The sequence below is a fragment of the Ranitomeya variabilis genome, chromosome 1, assembly GCF_051348905.1.
Source record: "Ranitomeya variabilis isolate aRanVar5 chromosome 1, aRanVar5.hap1, whole genome shotgun sequence".
Lineage (NCBI taxonomy): Eukaryota > Metazoa > Chordata > Amphibia > Anura > Dendrobatidae > Ranitomeya > Ranitomeya variabilis.
Window position 1 is genome coordinate 385,235,080 of NC_135232.1, and position 16,951 is coordinate 385,252,030.

Genomic DNA, 16,951 nt, shown 5'->3' on the forward strand with positions numbered 1-16,951 from the left:
ATATGTAAAAAAGATCATTTTTGTAATTCATACCATGTGGATATTTGGTGTCTAAAGTTAGAATCCAAAAGGCTTCCCGCAGAGCCAATTGCTTCCTCCAATCTCCACCTCTAGGTGACTGACTAACCCTTTCAATGCCAAAAAAGGAAAAATCTGACAGATCTCCCTGGTGCACGGAGATAAAATGTTTTGTGGCCCCAGAATAACCTGGATTTCTATTCCTTACATTGGCTATATGTTCAGAAATTCTCTTTTTGATTTTCCTAGTGGTATAACCTATATAACAAATATTACAGGCTTTGCATTTTATACAGTATATAACATGATCAGAATCACAGTTGATAAATGATTTTATATTATAAGTAACATTGTGATTTGAAGAAAAAGAAGTTCTCTTATTGTCTGCAAATTGGCAGACATTACATCTATTGCCAGAACATTTAAAGAAACCCTTCACTGATAGCCATGATGTGGGAGTTTTTTTCGGGTGCACCATACTGGGAGATAAAATATTCCCCAGTGTGCAACCTCTTTTGGCCACTACCCTGCAACCATTTTGGAGAATTGTGCACAAAGAACTATCTTGATTGACTACAGGAAGATATTTAAGAATAATCTGTCTGATTTTGTTGTATTGACTGCTGTACGCAGTAGAAAATGTAATGTGCGCTTCAGAAGCAGCATTTACTTTTTTGTTTTCAGAATGTAACAAATTGGTACGTGGAATTTTGGAAACCTGTCTGAATGCATGTTTTATATTAGATTGTTTGTACCCTCTGTCCAGCAGTCTATCAGAAATAATGCGACTTTCTTTATGAAACTTTTCATCGCTAGAGCAGATTCTTCTCGCTCTAGTAAGTTCCCCCCTAGGAATGGCGTGAATATATTTACGGATGATAATCCATTTCTCCCATGCCTTAATTGGTATGGGAGATTTGTGGATGATATTTTGTTAATTTGGCAGGGGGAGGTGACAAAATTTCCTGATTTTATGTCCTATCTCAATGACAATCAGTGTAATCTACGCTTCACCAGTGGCATTCCTTCAGATGAAGTCTCATTTTTGGATGTTCTCCTTACAGGCAGTAATACAACACAAAGGGTTAACACCTCACTCTATAGAAAAGACAACTCTGGTAACACGATCCTGATGTCCTCGAGCTCACACCCTCGCCACACCATTCACGCCATTCCTAGGGGGGAACTTACTAGAGCGAGAAGAATCTGCTCTAGCGATGAAAAGTTTCATAAAGAAAGTCGCATTATTTCTGATAGACTGCTGGACAGAGGGTACAAACAATCTAATATAAAACATGCATTCAGACAGGTTTCCAAAATTCCACGTACCAATTTGTTACATTCTGAAAACAAAAAAGTAAATGCTGCTTCTGAAGCGCACATTACATTTTCTACTGCGTACAGCAGTCAATACAACAAAATCAGACAGATTATTCTTAAATATCTTCCTGTAGTCAATCAAGATAGTTCTTTGTGCACAATTCTCCAAAATGGTTGCAGGGTAGTGGCCAAAAGAGGTTGCACACTGGGGAATATTTTATCTCCCAGTATGGTGCACCCGAAAAAAACTCCCACATCATGGCTATCAGTGAAGGGTTTCTTTAAATGTTCTGGCAATAGATGTAATGTCTGCCAATTTGCAGACAATAAGAGAACTTCTTTTTCTTCAAATCACAATGTTACTTATAATATAAAATCATTTATCAACTGTGATTCTGATCATGTTATATACTGTATAAAATGCAAAGCCTGTAATATTTGTTATATAGGTTATACCACTAGGAAAATCAAAAAGAGAATTTCTGAACATATAGCCAATGTAAGGAATAGAAATCCAGGTTATTCTGGGGCCACAAAACATTTTATCTCCGTGCACCAGGGAGATCTGTCAGATTTTTCCTTTTTTGGCATTGAAAGGGTTAGTCAGTCACCTAGAGGTGGAGATTGGAGGAAGCAATTGGCTCTGCGGGAAGCCTTTTGGATTCTAACTTTAGACACCAAATATCCACATGGTATGAATTACAAAAATGATCTTTTTTACATATATTGAACAACTAATGAAATTTTTGGTAATTTAAAATAGATATTAGTGTATTTCTAAGATATTTGATAAATAAGGTAAAGTTTTATCTCCGTGCACCAGGGAGATCTGTCAGATTTTTCCTTTTTTGGCATTGAAAGGGTTAGTCAGTCACCTAGAGGTGGAGATTGGAGGAAGCAATTAGCTCTGCGGGAAGCCTTTTGGATTCTAACTTTAGACACCAAATATCCACATGGTATGAATTACAAAAATGATCTTTTTTACTTATATTGAACAACTAATGAATTTTTTGGTAATTTAGAACAGATGTTAGTGTATTTCTAAGACATTTGATAAATAAGGTAAAGTTTTGTTATGTGAATTTAGCTGCAGCTTTTTCCAATGAAATTTAATTGCTATGTCTGTGATTGGTTCCTTGTCATATATAAACCTGTGTATTCATGTCATATTAGTTCCTATGACTAAGGGCGCCGTGGTGCGCCAGAAACGCGTCAGGCAAAGAGAGTTCCTCTCTCTTTCTTTTTAATGTTGTTTTTTAAAATGTTCTAAATAAATTTTGATTATTTTACTCAAACTGGATGGATGTGCTGGAAATCCCCATTTCTCCCTTCGTCTACAGCAGCTGTTAATCACCGGCAGGTACGGCACCCATCAGTTACATTTATTTGCAACGGTTCTTAGATGCATGTCTCGGCGTGTCAAGCTTCAACCCTTCCTCTTCCCCTCTCCTCCTTTTTCTGAATCACGAGGAAGACTGCTGATTTAACAGATGCCCAGAAGGCAGTAATTAACACACTTCACAAGGAGGGTAAGCCTCAAAAGTTCATTGCTAAAGAAGCTGGCTGTTCAGAGTGCTGTATCCAAGCATATTAATGGAAAGTTGAGTGGAAGGAAAAAGTGTGGTAGAAAAAGGTGCATAAGCAACCAGGATAACTGCAGCCTTGAAAGGATTGTTAAGAAAAGGCGATTCCAAAATTTGGGGGAGATGCACAAGGAGTGGACTGCTGCTGGAGTCATTGCTTCAAGAGCCACCACACACAGATGTATCCAGGACATGGGCTACAAGTGTCGCATTTCTTGTGTCAAGCCACTCATGACCAACAGACAACACCAGAAGCGTCTTACCTGGGCCAAGGAGAAAAAGAACTGGACTGTTGCTCAGTGGTGCAAGGTGTTTTCAGATGAAAGTAAATTTTACACTTCATTTGGAAATCAAGGTCCCAGAGTCTGGAGGAAGAGTGGAGAGGCACACAATCCAAGCTGCTTGAGGTCTAGTGTGAACTTTCCACAATCGGTGATGGTTGGTAGAGCACTTCATGCTTCCCTCTGCCGGCAAGCTTTTTAGAGATGGAAATTTCATTCTCCAGCAGGACTTGGCCCCTGTCCACACTGCCAAAGGTACCAATACCTGGTTTAAAAACATCAGTATCACTGTGCTTGATTGGCCAGCAAACTTGCCTGACCCTGTAAAGAGGACGATGAGACACCAGACCCAACAATGCAGACAAGCTGAAGGCTGCTATCAAAGAAACCTGGGCTTCCATAACACCTCAGCAGTGCCACAGGCTGATCGCCTCCACGCCACATTGATTCAGTAATTGATACAAAAGGAACCCCCAACAAGTATTGAGTGCATTTACTGAACATACATTTCAGTAGGCCAACATTTCGGATTTGAAAATAATTTTTCATGCTAGTGTTATAAAGTATTCTAATTTACTGAGATAGTGACTTTTGGGTTTTCATTGGCTGTAAACCTTAATCATCAACATTAAGGCTATGTTCACACGTTCAGGATTTCCATCCTTTTTTTTTCCTGACTGAATCTGCAGGTCTCTGCAGAAAACGCAGGTGCGTTTTTGGTGCGTTTTTTAGTGCGGTTTTTGGTGCGTTTTTTTATGCAGTTTTCTCTGCAAATTGTCTGTGTTTGACACAAATAAAGCTTTAACTGCAGTGGGGGAAAAAAAAAAAAGAAATGATGTCATTTCCTTGTCCAACCCTTTTCTTCTTCCATCCTCCATTTTGGGACTAAACACCAAAATGAGTGGACGTGTTTTGAATGACAGCGCTCCGCGTTTTGCGCCGCATGCGTCACTGCAGCGCACGCATCCGGGCGCAGAGGACGCAGCAAGTTGCATTTTTGCTGCGTCCAAAATCAATCAAAAAAAGGACGCATGCGGCGCAAAACGCAGCGTTGTGCATGCGTTTTGCTGCGTTTTACTTTGCGTTGTGTGTTGCGGCGCCGACGCTGCGGCGCACAACGCAAATGTGAACATAGCCTAAGTGCCACGTATTTCAGTGCCACGTGCCACGTATTTAAGTGCCACGTGCCACATATTTCAGTGCCACGTATTTTAGTGCCACGTGCCACGTATTTAAGTGCCACGTGCCACGTATCTCAGTGCCACGTGCCACGTATTTAAGTGCCACGTGCCACGTATTGTAGTGCCACGTATTTAAGTGCCACGTGCCACGTATTTTAGTGCCACGTGCCACATATTTAAGTGCCACGTGCCACGTATTTCAGTGCCACGTGCCACGTATTTCAGTGCCACGTATTTTAGTGCCACGTGCCACGTATTTAAGTGCCACGTATTGTAGTGCCACGTGCCACGTATTGTAGTGCCACGTGCCACGTATTTAAGTGCCACGTGCCACGTATTTCAGTGCCACGTGCCACGTATTTAAGTGCCACGTGCCACATATTTCAGTGCCACGTGCCACGTATTTCAGTGCCACGTGCCACGTATTTCAGTGCCACGTATTTAAGTGCCACGTGCCACGTATCACGTATTTCAGTGCCACGTATTTAAGTGCCACGTGCCACGTATTTAAGTGACACGTATCATGTATTTAAGTGCCACGTATCCCACGAAGATTTTCCATGGAGAACAGACACATCCAGAGATATGTCTGCTCTCCACGGATGCAGCAACACACTGACAGGAGCCATAGTTCCTGTCGGTGTGTCACTGCGCATGCGCGAGCGAGTTTACCGGCGGTCATTGACCCCGGCACTCTCGCTTAACGGCAGTGCTGCGTGGGAAAGTTCAACGCAGCTGTACTGCTGTTAACCGAGACGCCGGAGTCATTGAGCTCCGGGACAGTACGCGATACACTGCTAGGAGCTTCGCTCCTGGCAGTGTATCGCCGGAGAGCAGCCGATCGGCGTGGGACACTCGTTTTATGGATTCTGCGGACAGGGAGTATGGATTTGGTTTATTATTTTGGGATTTTTTCCTGGAGGATCGAGGGCTTCGCCTACAAGTGTGCTGTTGGTGAGTATATACTCTGTGTTATGTGTTGTATGTACTGTGTGTCATGTATGTGTATTGTGTGTAGGTGTTTGGTGTAACTTTACCATTGTGCTAAGTCGCCGGACACAGGGACAACTCTCCCATCCTAATACCGGATGGGAGTAGTAGTCCATACGGCGACTTAGCACAATGGAGGCACTAGCGTCGCATGGGGACACGCACACACACACGCACACACACACGCATACACACACACATACACACACACACACACACACACACACACACACACACACACACACACACACACACACACACACACACACACACACATACACACACACACAGACACACATACCAAATCAATCAAACGGCCGACACGATCCCCATGCGCCGGTATGCCTCCATGTCTCTCCGCCCACGCACTTCCGGCCCCGCACTTCCGCCGGCTTCCCCGCACTTCCGGCTGCAGCGGTTCTGCACAACAAACCGCAGTAAAACCCGCAGATATATTTTTGATCTGCGGGTTTTACTGCGATTTTGACCTCACAATGGAGGTCTATGGGTGCAGAACCGCTGCGGTTCAGGAAGAAGAATTGACATGCTCCTTCTTTTTTCCGGGAGCTATTCAGCACGGCTTTTTTTTTTAAATTTCCGGACCATGTGCACAGTGTGTCCTGTTTTCCATAGGGTACAGTGTACTGTACCCTGCATGGAAAACAGCTGCGGAACCGCAGCGGCAAAACCGCCGCGATTCCGCGGTAAAAAACGCACTGTGTGAACATGGCCTAACAGAAACAAACACTTGAAATAGATCACTCTGTTTGTAATGACTCTATATAATGTGTTTGACTTTTTGTATTGAAGTGAAGTAAATGTAACTTTTTGATATTCTAATTTTGTGAGAAGCACCTGTACCTAGCTAAAATGCTGACCAAATACTGAATATGCTTTAGGGTGCGTGTCCACGGTCTGGATTGTTGGCGCTTTGGATGGAGCGGGAAAACCCCGCCCCCTTCTGTATGCGTGGTGGTTCCGGATGTGTTTTGCACATATTGAACACATCCGGAGTCGTTGCACCCTATACATAGGGCTGTGTTATTCTAAAAAGATGCGCTGCATGTCCGTAAACGCAGGGTTGCCGGATGCGTGTTCGCACGCATAGTGGAGACAGCATTTCATAAAATCCCCTCCACTATGCTGTAACATCTGGACGCTGCAGGTTGAACGCTGCGGTTGCACGCAGCGTTCAATCCGCAGCTAATCCGGATGTAATCCGGCCCGTGGACACATCCTTACAAGAATAGCCTGTAATCAGACTTTTGAATGAAAGCGCTCAAACACATTGCCTATTCGGGAACAATGTTAGATAAGCTTTCAAAATAACGGGCACATTTATTAAGCTAATTTGCACCAAAATTCTGGCGTCACTTTTGCCAAAACAAGTTTCATGGCTGGCACTACATTTGTGTGATGTCGGAGTTTTTTTTTCTTTTTTTTTCCCCATACCCAGTGAGGGGTTATGGCCTTCTTTAACAGTGCTTATTGTGAGTGGTGTGTCCTACCTAACATGCAGCACCATGGCTTTAACCTGTACTTGATGTAGTGGCAAGCTGGAGTAAGACGCTCCTGATTCTTTAAGGGGCACATGCCTCTAAAAGGGGTTGTCCACTATTTGGGCAACCCTTTCTCAGTCTATATTTACTCCATGTTAAATAACACTTTCATACTTTCTTCCTGTACTGGTGCCATTCTGATGTCTACGCTTGGTCGCCTGGAGCTTTTGTGACATGATGTCATGCAAGCCCCAGAAGATCATGTGCGCACATCGCTTGACCGGCACTGGTGTGTAAATTCATGGCGAGAGGCAGCGTTTCTTGTGGCTGGAGTAGGATTTGTGGCAAGGAGCACACGAAGATGCACTCCACTTGTCAGATACTCCTGATTCATTAAAAAGGTTGCCCACTTCTTGAGCAACATTCTCAATCACTTTATTTCTCCCATGTAAAACAAGTAATGCTCCTCTTGGGCCTACTCCGGTCCACCGATGTCGACGTGTGTTCTACCAGGGCTCGTGGTAATTGCATCTATTATTTCATCAGCGGAGACTAGCATATCCGCTGCAGATAATTAACATGCTGCTGCTCTTAAACCTGCGGGTGAGTTTACGCAGCATTAAATAGAAGCACAGTGGGCATGGGATTTCTATAAATCCGATCCACTGTGCTTCTTATGTAGAATGCAGCGCAGGTCAGCTGAGTCCCAAAACACTGCTCCTCCTGATCATGGCCACATAACTTTAGGAATAAAGAATTGTCAAGACTTTAGATTAGTGAGGTGATAGACTAGTCTAAACAAAATTGTAAAGCTTGCTTTCAAACTGTTGCTACTGGGAATGAAGTGTTGTGTAGTGTATTCCAGAAAACTGGTGCAGCACAAGAGAAGTCCTAGAGACGGAACTTGAAGGTTTGGATTAGAGAGGATGTTAATCTTAGATCATTGGCAAAACGGAGAGCAAGTAGGTTAGTGGATGAAGATATAGGGAAGTGAAAGAGCTTTGATGGTGAATAAGAAGTTCATATTGTACTTTAGCAGCTGGGTAACCAGTGCCGTGATTGGCAAAGGGTGGCATCGGTGTGGAAATATTCTGTAAAGCGTTTTCTGATATGCCTTTTCATTTGGGCAATCGGCATAGAAAACCACCTAAGAAATAGCATATGAACATACCACGAGGCTCCTTGGAGAGTCTATGTTGACTTTTAGGATTGCTACTTCCCAAAGGTGGCACTAGAGTTCCCTTCCACTTTGAAGAGACCATTATCATACCATAGTACTCACTACAGGAAATGAAAATGAGGAGTTGTTTTTAAGCGCTTTTAGCTAAGAAACTTTTTCAGCACATTTAAAAAAAAAAAACAAAAAAAAACTGATGGCTCAAAAATGAGCACAGCACACTGGGGAAGAAATTGCTATTTTCTAAATGTATGAGAAGAAAGGTGTAAAACTGGCCTCGGCCAACTAATATTTTGGTGTACTTGGATATGTGCACAGTCTAGACGCCGGCGTACCCAGCGTTTTTGAAACGGAAGACGCATTAGGAAAACGCCAGCAGTATTTTTTTGCTGAAGTCTCGCCTTTTGTTGTTCTTTTAAAAGAAGAAGAAGAAGAAAGAAGAAAAAAAAACAAAAAAACAGGTTTATCATTTTGACATTCCAGTGCTTGTTTATTTTTATCGTTTCAGCACTTTTTCAGGTGGTATCTGCTTGTTGAAGATGCCGTGTGCACATGCCTGCATTCAGATTATCAAACTGCGTGAACCACTGATAAAGCTGGCACACTTTAATGACCGTCTTAAGTTTTCACTGATGAGAACTTGACAGTATAAAGAAATATTCCCGATGGATTTTTCTTTGTAACCTGTTATTTAAAAAGGTTCCATTACTATTTTAATGCTGAAGTTTTGAGTATTTTAAATCCCTACCCTTAATGATTTAGTGAAGCATTTCAGCTATAGCTGAGGGTTTTCTTTGGTGTTAATAATCACTATATTCGGCTTTTCATGTGATTTTTTTTCTCCTTACTGTGTCTCCTGTTGGGGTTTAGCTGCATGGCATTATGCCAAGCTGTATGATGCCTTTGTTTGACCCACTTCCTGCAAAACAGATGCATAGCGTGTGTCCCAATATAGGTGTTTCCATCCCAGCAACTGTATTAGTCAGTATAATGTGCTTTCAGTGGCCACTAACGATGTCCATTTCCATTACATACAATTTAGTAAAATTAAATCTTTGCCTCTGACCTGGTGGTTAGAAATGTTTAGATAAAAAAATACTTTTGACTGAAATTCATAAACATGACAGCTATATTTTTATCTATATGCCTTTTTATAAAGTCCTGTGGGGTGTTTTTTTTTGTTTTTGTTTTGTTTTTGTAATTAATACTTCATGATAAGTAAAGTAGTTATCACATAACTAATGTGATACATCTTTGTGATCAATGAGTGGTTAAAGGGGTTGTCCAGGCTCGGGATTTAAGTCTGCCGTCTGACTGCAAACTTGTGAATCCTCACAGGGCGCAATCAGGATTCTCCTTCACCGGAGCGGTTGGTCATGTGATCACAAGAATGCGATTTTTGTGTACTTCTAGCCACATTCCGACTGGATATGTGCTGTTTTGCTCTATTCACTTGTCTTAGGGTACCGTCTCACAGTGGCACTTTGGTTGCTACGACGGTACGATCCGTGACGTTCCAGCGATATCCATACGATATCGCTGTGTCTGACACGCAGCAGCGATCAGGGACCCTGCTGAGAATCGTACGTCGTAGCAGAACGTTTGGAACTTTATTTCGTCGCTGGATCTCCCGCTGTCATCGCTGGATCGGTGTGTGTGACACCGATCCAGCGATGCGTTTGCTTGTAACCAGGGTAAACATCGGGTTACTAAGCGCAGGGCCGCGCTTAGTAACCCGATGTTTACCCTGGTTACCATCGTAAATGTAAAAAAAAACAAACAGTACATACTCACATTCTGGTGTCCGTCAGGTCCCTTGCCGTCTGCTTCCCGCACTGACTGTGAGCGCCGGCCGGAAAGCAGGGCACAGCGGTGACGTCACTGCTGCGCTCTGCTTTTACTTTACGGCCTGCACTCAGTCAGTGCGGGAAGCTGAAGGCGAGGGACCTGACGGACACCGGAATGTGAATATGTACTGTTTTTTGGTTTTTTTTTACATTTACGATGTTTACCCTGGTTACCCGGGGACTTCGGCATCGTTGGTCGCTGGAGAGCTGTCTGTGTGACCGCTCCCAGCGACCACACAACGACTTACCAACGATCACGGCCAGGTCGTATCGCTGGTCGTGATCGTTGGTAAATCGTTTAGTGTAACGGTACCCTTAAGTGAGGCTGCGCATGTCTAGTTAGCACTTGACCACATGTATACAAATACTTTTGGTCACACGTCCTCCGATGCTAGCACCGGATAATCCTCAAAGCATACAGTGACTGCAGACTTGAGCCTCAAGTGTTGACCACCCCTTGAATAACCATTTGAATGAATTAAAACTATTGGGTTTGTGTGTTTTTTTTTTTTTTTTTTGTTTGTTTTTTTTTTTGTCAAATCCATTGGCTTCTATCCTGTTATTTTGGTAATAGGTGACTGTCAGTCGGTCTCGAGTCAATGGATGAGTTCACCATAAAAAGAATAAAAATAAAATGGGGTGAAAGTAAATTGATAACGGCTAAAGTTGAGCTAGTTGGTCCTAAGATACATACTCGCCGCTTTGCTGTCAGAGTGGTACTTTCAGATTTCTGACCTTTTATACTAATCATTTGTGTGCCGTTTCTCATGCTTTCCCCAGTAATAGGCCATTGTTGGTTATGGAGTTTGATTGTGCATACAGAAGCTAATGACTGCCTTTGGGTTCAGTGTAATTGGAATTGTGGATAATGTGATGGTCATTTGACTAACATTCTAGACCTTGCACTTGCGTATGTTAGGGGGCTTAATTGGAACTAGCAATTGGACTGAAAAATGTGTCTTGTTTCATCTAGGTGCATCCAGTGGTTCGAATAGTCCTACTGCAGAGTCTGCAGCCATCCAGAGAGTAGAAACCGTATTAAACAACTGTGAAAGTGATGTTGGCAGCCCTACTGACAAATCCAGGTAAGTGAGTGAACAGTGTGTAGGACACTACTAGTGATGAGCGAGTGTACTCGTTGCTCGGGGGTCCTCCGAGTATTTGTTAGTGTTCGGAGATTAAGTTTTTATTGCCGCAGCTGAATGATTTACAGCTACTATCCAGCCTAAGTATATGTGGGGGTTGCCTGGTTGCTAATGAATCCCCACATGTAATCAAGCTGGCTAATAGCTGTAAATCATTCAGCTGAGGTGATGAAAACTTAATCTCCGAACACTAACAAATACTGGGAGACCAGCAGAGCAACGAGTACACTCGAGCATTACCAGACACTACCCGGGCATGTTTTTATAGAAGCAGTTCTTCAGCCTTCTAGTGGCTTATTTTAGTGTTGGCGACTGTTACACTAAATTTAATGTTTCTTTATGGGGATAAGGCAACTTCACAATGTTTGACTTTTATATTGCCAATTTCACTATCTGAGACTGGAAACGCTCTTGTGATCATCCTAAGAACCCTGTGTTGATCCATAGGTATACAGCTTTTCACGTAAATTAAAACCTTTCAGTTTCCTTGCACAGTAATAACTTTGCTATAAAGGAGTGGAAAAAAACATTTCCCTAAACAACTTTTTCCCTTGAAAGATCTTAAATATATGTTCATAAGGTCTCAGCCGCACACACAGTAAAAGTCCTAAATTATGGGGTTTTTTCCACTTAATTTCACAATTTTTTTTTTTCCTTCTTGCAATCCTTTTAGAAATGTGGCTGCTTTACCTGTAACTCAGCAAATGACAGAGATGAGCATTTCAAGAGAAGATAATTCGACATCTCCAAAAACAGAATCCTCAGAACCAGGTATGTTTTATGTGCCAGTAGGTATAGGAAATATCTGAAGACCACTGTTGTAATATCCGCCAAACACATGTACAAATGTTATTACAAACTTCAATCCACTGTAATTTTTGGCTAGTTAGTTTTTTTTTGTCTTCTAAGAATATACTGTTGTTTTTGTGGGCAACTTGAATGATGAAGCGCTCTAGATTCCTTTGTTACTCCTACAACCAGGTAATATGATCATATAAGTATAACTGCAAAATAGATGTAGGCCATGTTTTCTTTCAGTACTTCAATCTGTTCATTGTCTGCAGTGATTCACTTCCGAGCCCACACTGGCTTGTCAATGGGAATAATAGATGAGGAGTATGAAACTAAGGTTTGTGTTTCTCAACTCTGATATTTCCTACATTTATCTATTGATTTGTATTTCAGTTGTGACTCAGCCAAGTCCATCAGTATCTCAGCCTAGTACATCTCAAAATGAGGAAAAGACTCCAGAACTCCCCAAGCCAAAGAAGAACAGATGCTTCATGTGCAGGAAGAAGATTGGTCTTACAGGTATTGTACTTGTTGCCTTCCTGTCATTCATTCCTTTGTAGATGGACATGGAAACATAAAATATAGCTAATGGATGACAGAACTTGCCTACTACTTTCTGACGGGGTTACTTTTGTGTCTGGTGGCTTCACTTGTGAAGCTAGACGTCTCACTAAGTTGAATAAAAACATCTGTGAATGTACCTGAAATCATGCTGCCTCTTTTATAAAGGCTTATCTGTTGGCCTCTTCTGTAATGGCCTTATCTATTGGCTTGTTCACATGACAGTATTTTCGTTCTTCCAGTGTTGTCCGTGTGAAAAAAACACACAACTTGGACCAATGTTATTCAGTGGGGCAGTGTAGATGAGCATCTTTTTAAACTGGCCAAATCTGTGTGAAAAAAAATAAAAAATTGGCAGCATGCAATTCTGTAACATAGGAAATTGTAAATTGTTTTGAATTATGTAAAGCTGTTTGTTAAAATAAAAAAACAGATTTTATACAGACTGCACACAGATAAGTGAGGGGGAAAAAATACTCAATAGATATATCATGGCCAAAGGTGTTAGCACCCTTAAGTTTCTCCCAGAAAACTATTATACATGTTTTCTTGCAAGTATATACAAGTTTGTTTCCTTTGTGTATATTGGAACACAAGAGTTGAAAATACAAATTGGACATAATTTCACACACCACCCCAAAATTATTCACACCCTCAACTTTAATATTTGGTTGCACACCCTTTGGAATTAAGAACTGCAATCAATCGCTTCATTTAACAATCGGCAAGCTTCTTACACATCTCAACTGGAACTTTGGACAACTCTTCTTTTGCAAACTTCTCCAGGTCTCTCATTTGAAGGGTGCCTTCTCCTAACAGCAATTTTTAAGATCTTTCTATGGGTGTTCAATGGGATTTACCGTATTTTTCGGACTATTAAGACACGCATGGCAGGGACATCATGAGCTGCTCACAAGCAGAGTCACCTTCTGCAGCACTAAGGCTGCATTCTGTGAAGGTGGTTCTTATTTATGTTTTTGATCCCTAATAATGCTGAAATATAAACTTTTATAACTTGCTGCCGTACCTGTATTGAGTCCGTGGATACGTTTTCTCCCCCTGACTCAACCGCCTGCAGCCGTCCATCATCCCCTCAGTGCACCGGGCGCCGCCTCCTCTGTGGCTCCTCACGTCACCGACACCTGCACTGTGCTCATATTTTTCGGGCATGCGCCGTGCGCAGGCGTGATCTACTTACATCACTTGATGTAAATTCCAGGGCAGTGTGCACGGCGCATGCCCGAGAGATAATTGCAAAGCGTCGGTGACGGCACAAGACAGAGGAGGCGGCGCCCAGTGGGATTATAGACGACTGCAAGGCGTCCGAGTCAGGGGGGGAAAACGTACCTCAATACAGGTATGGCAGCAATTTATAAAAGTGAATATTTCAGCATTATTAGGGATCAAAAGCATAAGAGCCACCTTCACAGAATGCAGCCTTAGTGCTGCACAAGGTTGCTCTTTTACCTGAATAGGCCCTGGGGGGGTGACAGGTTCCCTTTAATTTAATTGTCGACGGATAGTTTGCGCTGACTCTGATGCACCCTGACCGTGCAGGTCAGTGTGAATTTCTTTGGAACTTGATGCTTATCCACCATCTGGACTATCCTGCATTGCAACCTTTTGATCAATTTTTTTTCTGCCGGCCACGTCCAGGGAGATTAGGTACAGTGCCATGGGTTGCAAACTTCTTGGTTATGTTGTGCACCGTGGACAAAGGAACATCAAGATCTCTGGAGATGGCCTTTAACCTTGAGATTGTTGACATTCTTCAACATTTTGGTTCAGTCCTCAGACAGTTCTCCTTCTGTTCGCCATGCTTACTGTGACACACACACGAGTCAATTTGTATATTGCGCACACGTTACTTGCAACAAGTGAGTTTGAAAGAGCATGACATGCTGGAAACAGTTGTTTTCCCACAACTTTTGAAACGTGCCAACAATTTTGAGAGGAATTATGTCCAATTTGCCTTTTTCTGTGTCCCCCCTCCATTTATGTTGATCCAATTCACACAAAGGAAATAAACTTTGTATAACAAAACATGTGTAATTAAAATAATTTTGGGGCAGAAATACTTAATTTTCTAAAACCATTACAAGGGTGCCAACATTTTCGGCCGTAGACGGTTAACCTATAAGTGGACTACTGCACACTGACTCCTTTTTTCCAGGCCACATATGTGAAGAATTGACGTGAATGTTATATTTACTTTTGGTGTTATAGGGTGAATTTAAAGAAATCAAAGTGGGTGAAATAATTTTGCTGTCGTCATGATCATGCACTTATCTTTCTATTTTCTTCCTTAGGTTTTGACTGCCGTTGTGGGAATCTGTTTTGTGGACTTCATCGTTACTCTGACAAGCACAACTGCCCTTATGACTATAAGGCAGAGGCTGCAGCAAAAATAAGGAAAGAAAACCCAGTTGTTGTGGCAGAAAAAATACAGAGAATATAAATCTACATTTGTGAAGACTGACTGACTTTTTCTTTTGATTCTGATTTTAATATATCTTAGGGAAACATTAAAGAGCAGATGCATGTTTCTTTCAAATGTTTAAACTTTTTTTTTTTTTTTGTGGTGTCTTACTTTTTTTTTTTCTCTAGTTGGGATGTTTTGAGTGTTACAGGCAAAATTGAATGAATAGATGATACAGCCCTTTTTGACCCTTTTTTGTGTTCCTGTGCTCTCAGAACTTGGACGGATCAGTGCTGGCTTTACTGTTTTTAGTTGAATGCATATCTGGTTGAGGAAATGTTTGTGCCAAAATGTAGGCCTAAAATCTGCATGCCTGCATCGGATATGTGCTATCAAAGATACAGGTCTGGACTAAACCTGGCGGGCGGACGCGAATGTGTGTGCACCGGAGCTGCGCTTCTTTTTATTTGTTTCCGCCATTTTTCTTAACCTCCTAACTTTTAAGATGAGCAATACTGTTTAGACGTGACACTATCCAGTTAAGTATCAGCCCCTACATTGTGCTTTGTGTGTGGTGCTAGATTTTATTATGCTTTAGTACTTTCCAACAACTTTGCATTGGTGACGATTTCTCATTAATTTTTATTCTTATTTTACCTGTATTATGAATTTGCAGATTGTCAAACTTTCATAGGTTAAAATCCAACCCTTCTGTCCCAGCTATCTTGGTGCACTTTTAATGTATTTATTTTAATCCTTACAGTGCCTTTTCTGTTTGTGGTTATTGAGACAGCTGAAATTCTGAATTGAAAGGTTAAAGAAGTTATCAGTCTTTTTCCTTTTCTTCTTTTTTTTTTTTTTTTTTTCCACCTGACCTGGACAGGGTGATTGTGGAAGCAACTATTCCCTGCCGAGCAGGTCGTCTCCTAATAGCATGTCCTAATAGAGAGCGGCACAGAATGCCCACTTCAGTTCCAGATATTTCCGCCTGTAGGGTCAAACCTAAAAATTGCTTCAACTTTAGCTTGCCGTGCACACTTTTACTTTTGGATTTGGTAAGGTAATCTAATGGCTTTTCGCCATTCATGGTGGTTTTCCAATGTGACTCACCTGCACAGATTTGCATGAAAACCATACCTTACTTGGCTGCTGTAGATCCATTTTCTTTTTTTTGCATAGGGTTGAGGTGTCAATGTTTCAGTTCTTCCATGAGTGCTGTCAGGAACCACAATGAAGGGGGGCTGCTCACCGTATAGTTTTCAATTGTATTTGGGTGTTGGACTGTAATTTTCTTGGTTTTATTGCATGGGCTGCATTATCTACAGCTTTGTATAAAAACTACTCTAGAAAAGACAGTAAACTTCACTGATGCTTGTCTGGTAATTTCACTTCTGTGTTATAATGGAAGGTTTGTATGAGACTTATCCCCCCACTTTTTTTTGTTTGTTTTTGCTCTTTAGATGAAAGTAATTTTTTAGAGTAGTGTTGTAGTATTGCCTGTTCTCATCTGTAAATAGTTAATGTATGTTCACTCTGCCCCACTTTCTGATTTTATTGTGTTCTGCCCTCGGCTCTCCTTACTCCTCCCAGGCATCAGTTTTTGTTCTTTTTTTTTTCTTTTAAAACTTGTATCTTTTGTTCTGAGTTACTAGATATGCAAATGTGTACAGATAGTTCATATTTATGTATTGCACATAATCATGCTATTCAGCATTTATGCTATATTGTATTATGTAAATAATAAACGATGTACAGAGGGAATCATGTCTGTGCCATTGACTTGCATTTTAAAGTGTTACTGTGACTGAAGCTTTAGTAAGGATATTATACCATTGTGTGAAACTGCTATGTATTGTCACATGTATGCTGCCAATTTACAATGTCTATAGAGGGAAGTCTTGCTTTTCTGTTAAAGGGGACGGAGAATTTGTAATCTTTTAAAAGGGAATCTGTCATCAGGTTCTTGCTAACCCACATGAGGGCAGCATTATGTAGGAGCTGAGACCCTGATTCCAGAAATGCGTCACTTATCTTGCTACAGTTTTTCTTAAAACTTTCTCTGTGCAGGTATACCAGTTCTGAATGCGGAGCTTACTGTATAACCCTACCCACACCACTGATTGGCAGCTTTCTGTGAC

General features: G+C 41.6%; 1 protein-coding gene across 1 annotated transcript in view; it reads left to right on the top strand.

Moving 5' to 3' along the window:
* ZFAND5 (zinc finger AN1-type containing 5) overlaps window positions 1-16,574 on the top strand; it is a 29,211-nt gene extending 12,637 nt beyond the window's left edge. The window contains exons 3-6 of the mRNA XM_077249046.1: window positions 10,870-10,981; window positions 11,715-11,812; window positions 12,227-12,352; window positions 14,704-16,574. Coding sequence (XP_077105161.1) covers window positions 10,870-10,981; window positions 11,715-11,812; window positions 12,227-12,352; window positions 14,704-14,852 — 485 coding nt within the window. The 3' untranslated portion in view covers window positions 14,853-16,574. The remainder of the gene's footprint in view (window positions 1-10,869; window positions 10,982-11,714; window positions 11,813-12,226; window positions 12,353-14,703) is intronic.
* The last annotated feature ends 377 nt before the right edge of the window (window positions 16,575-16,951 follow it).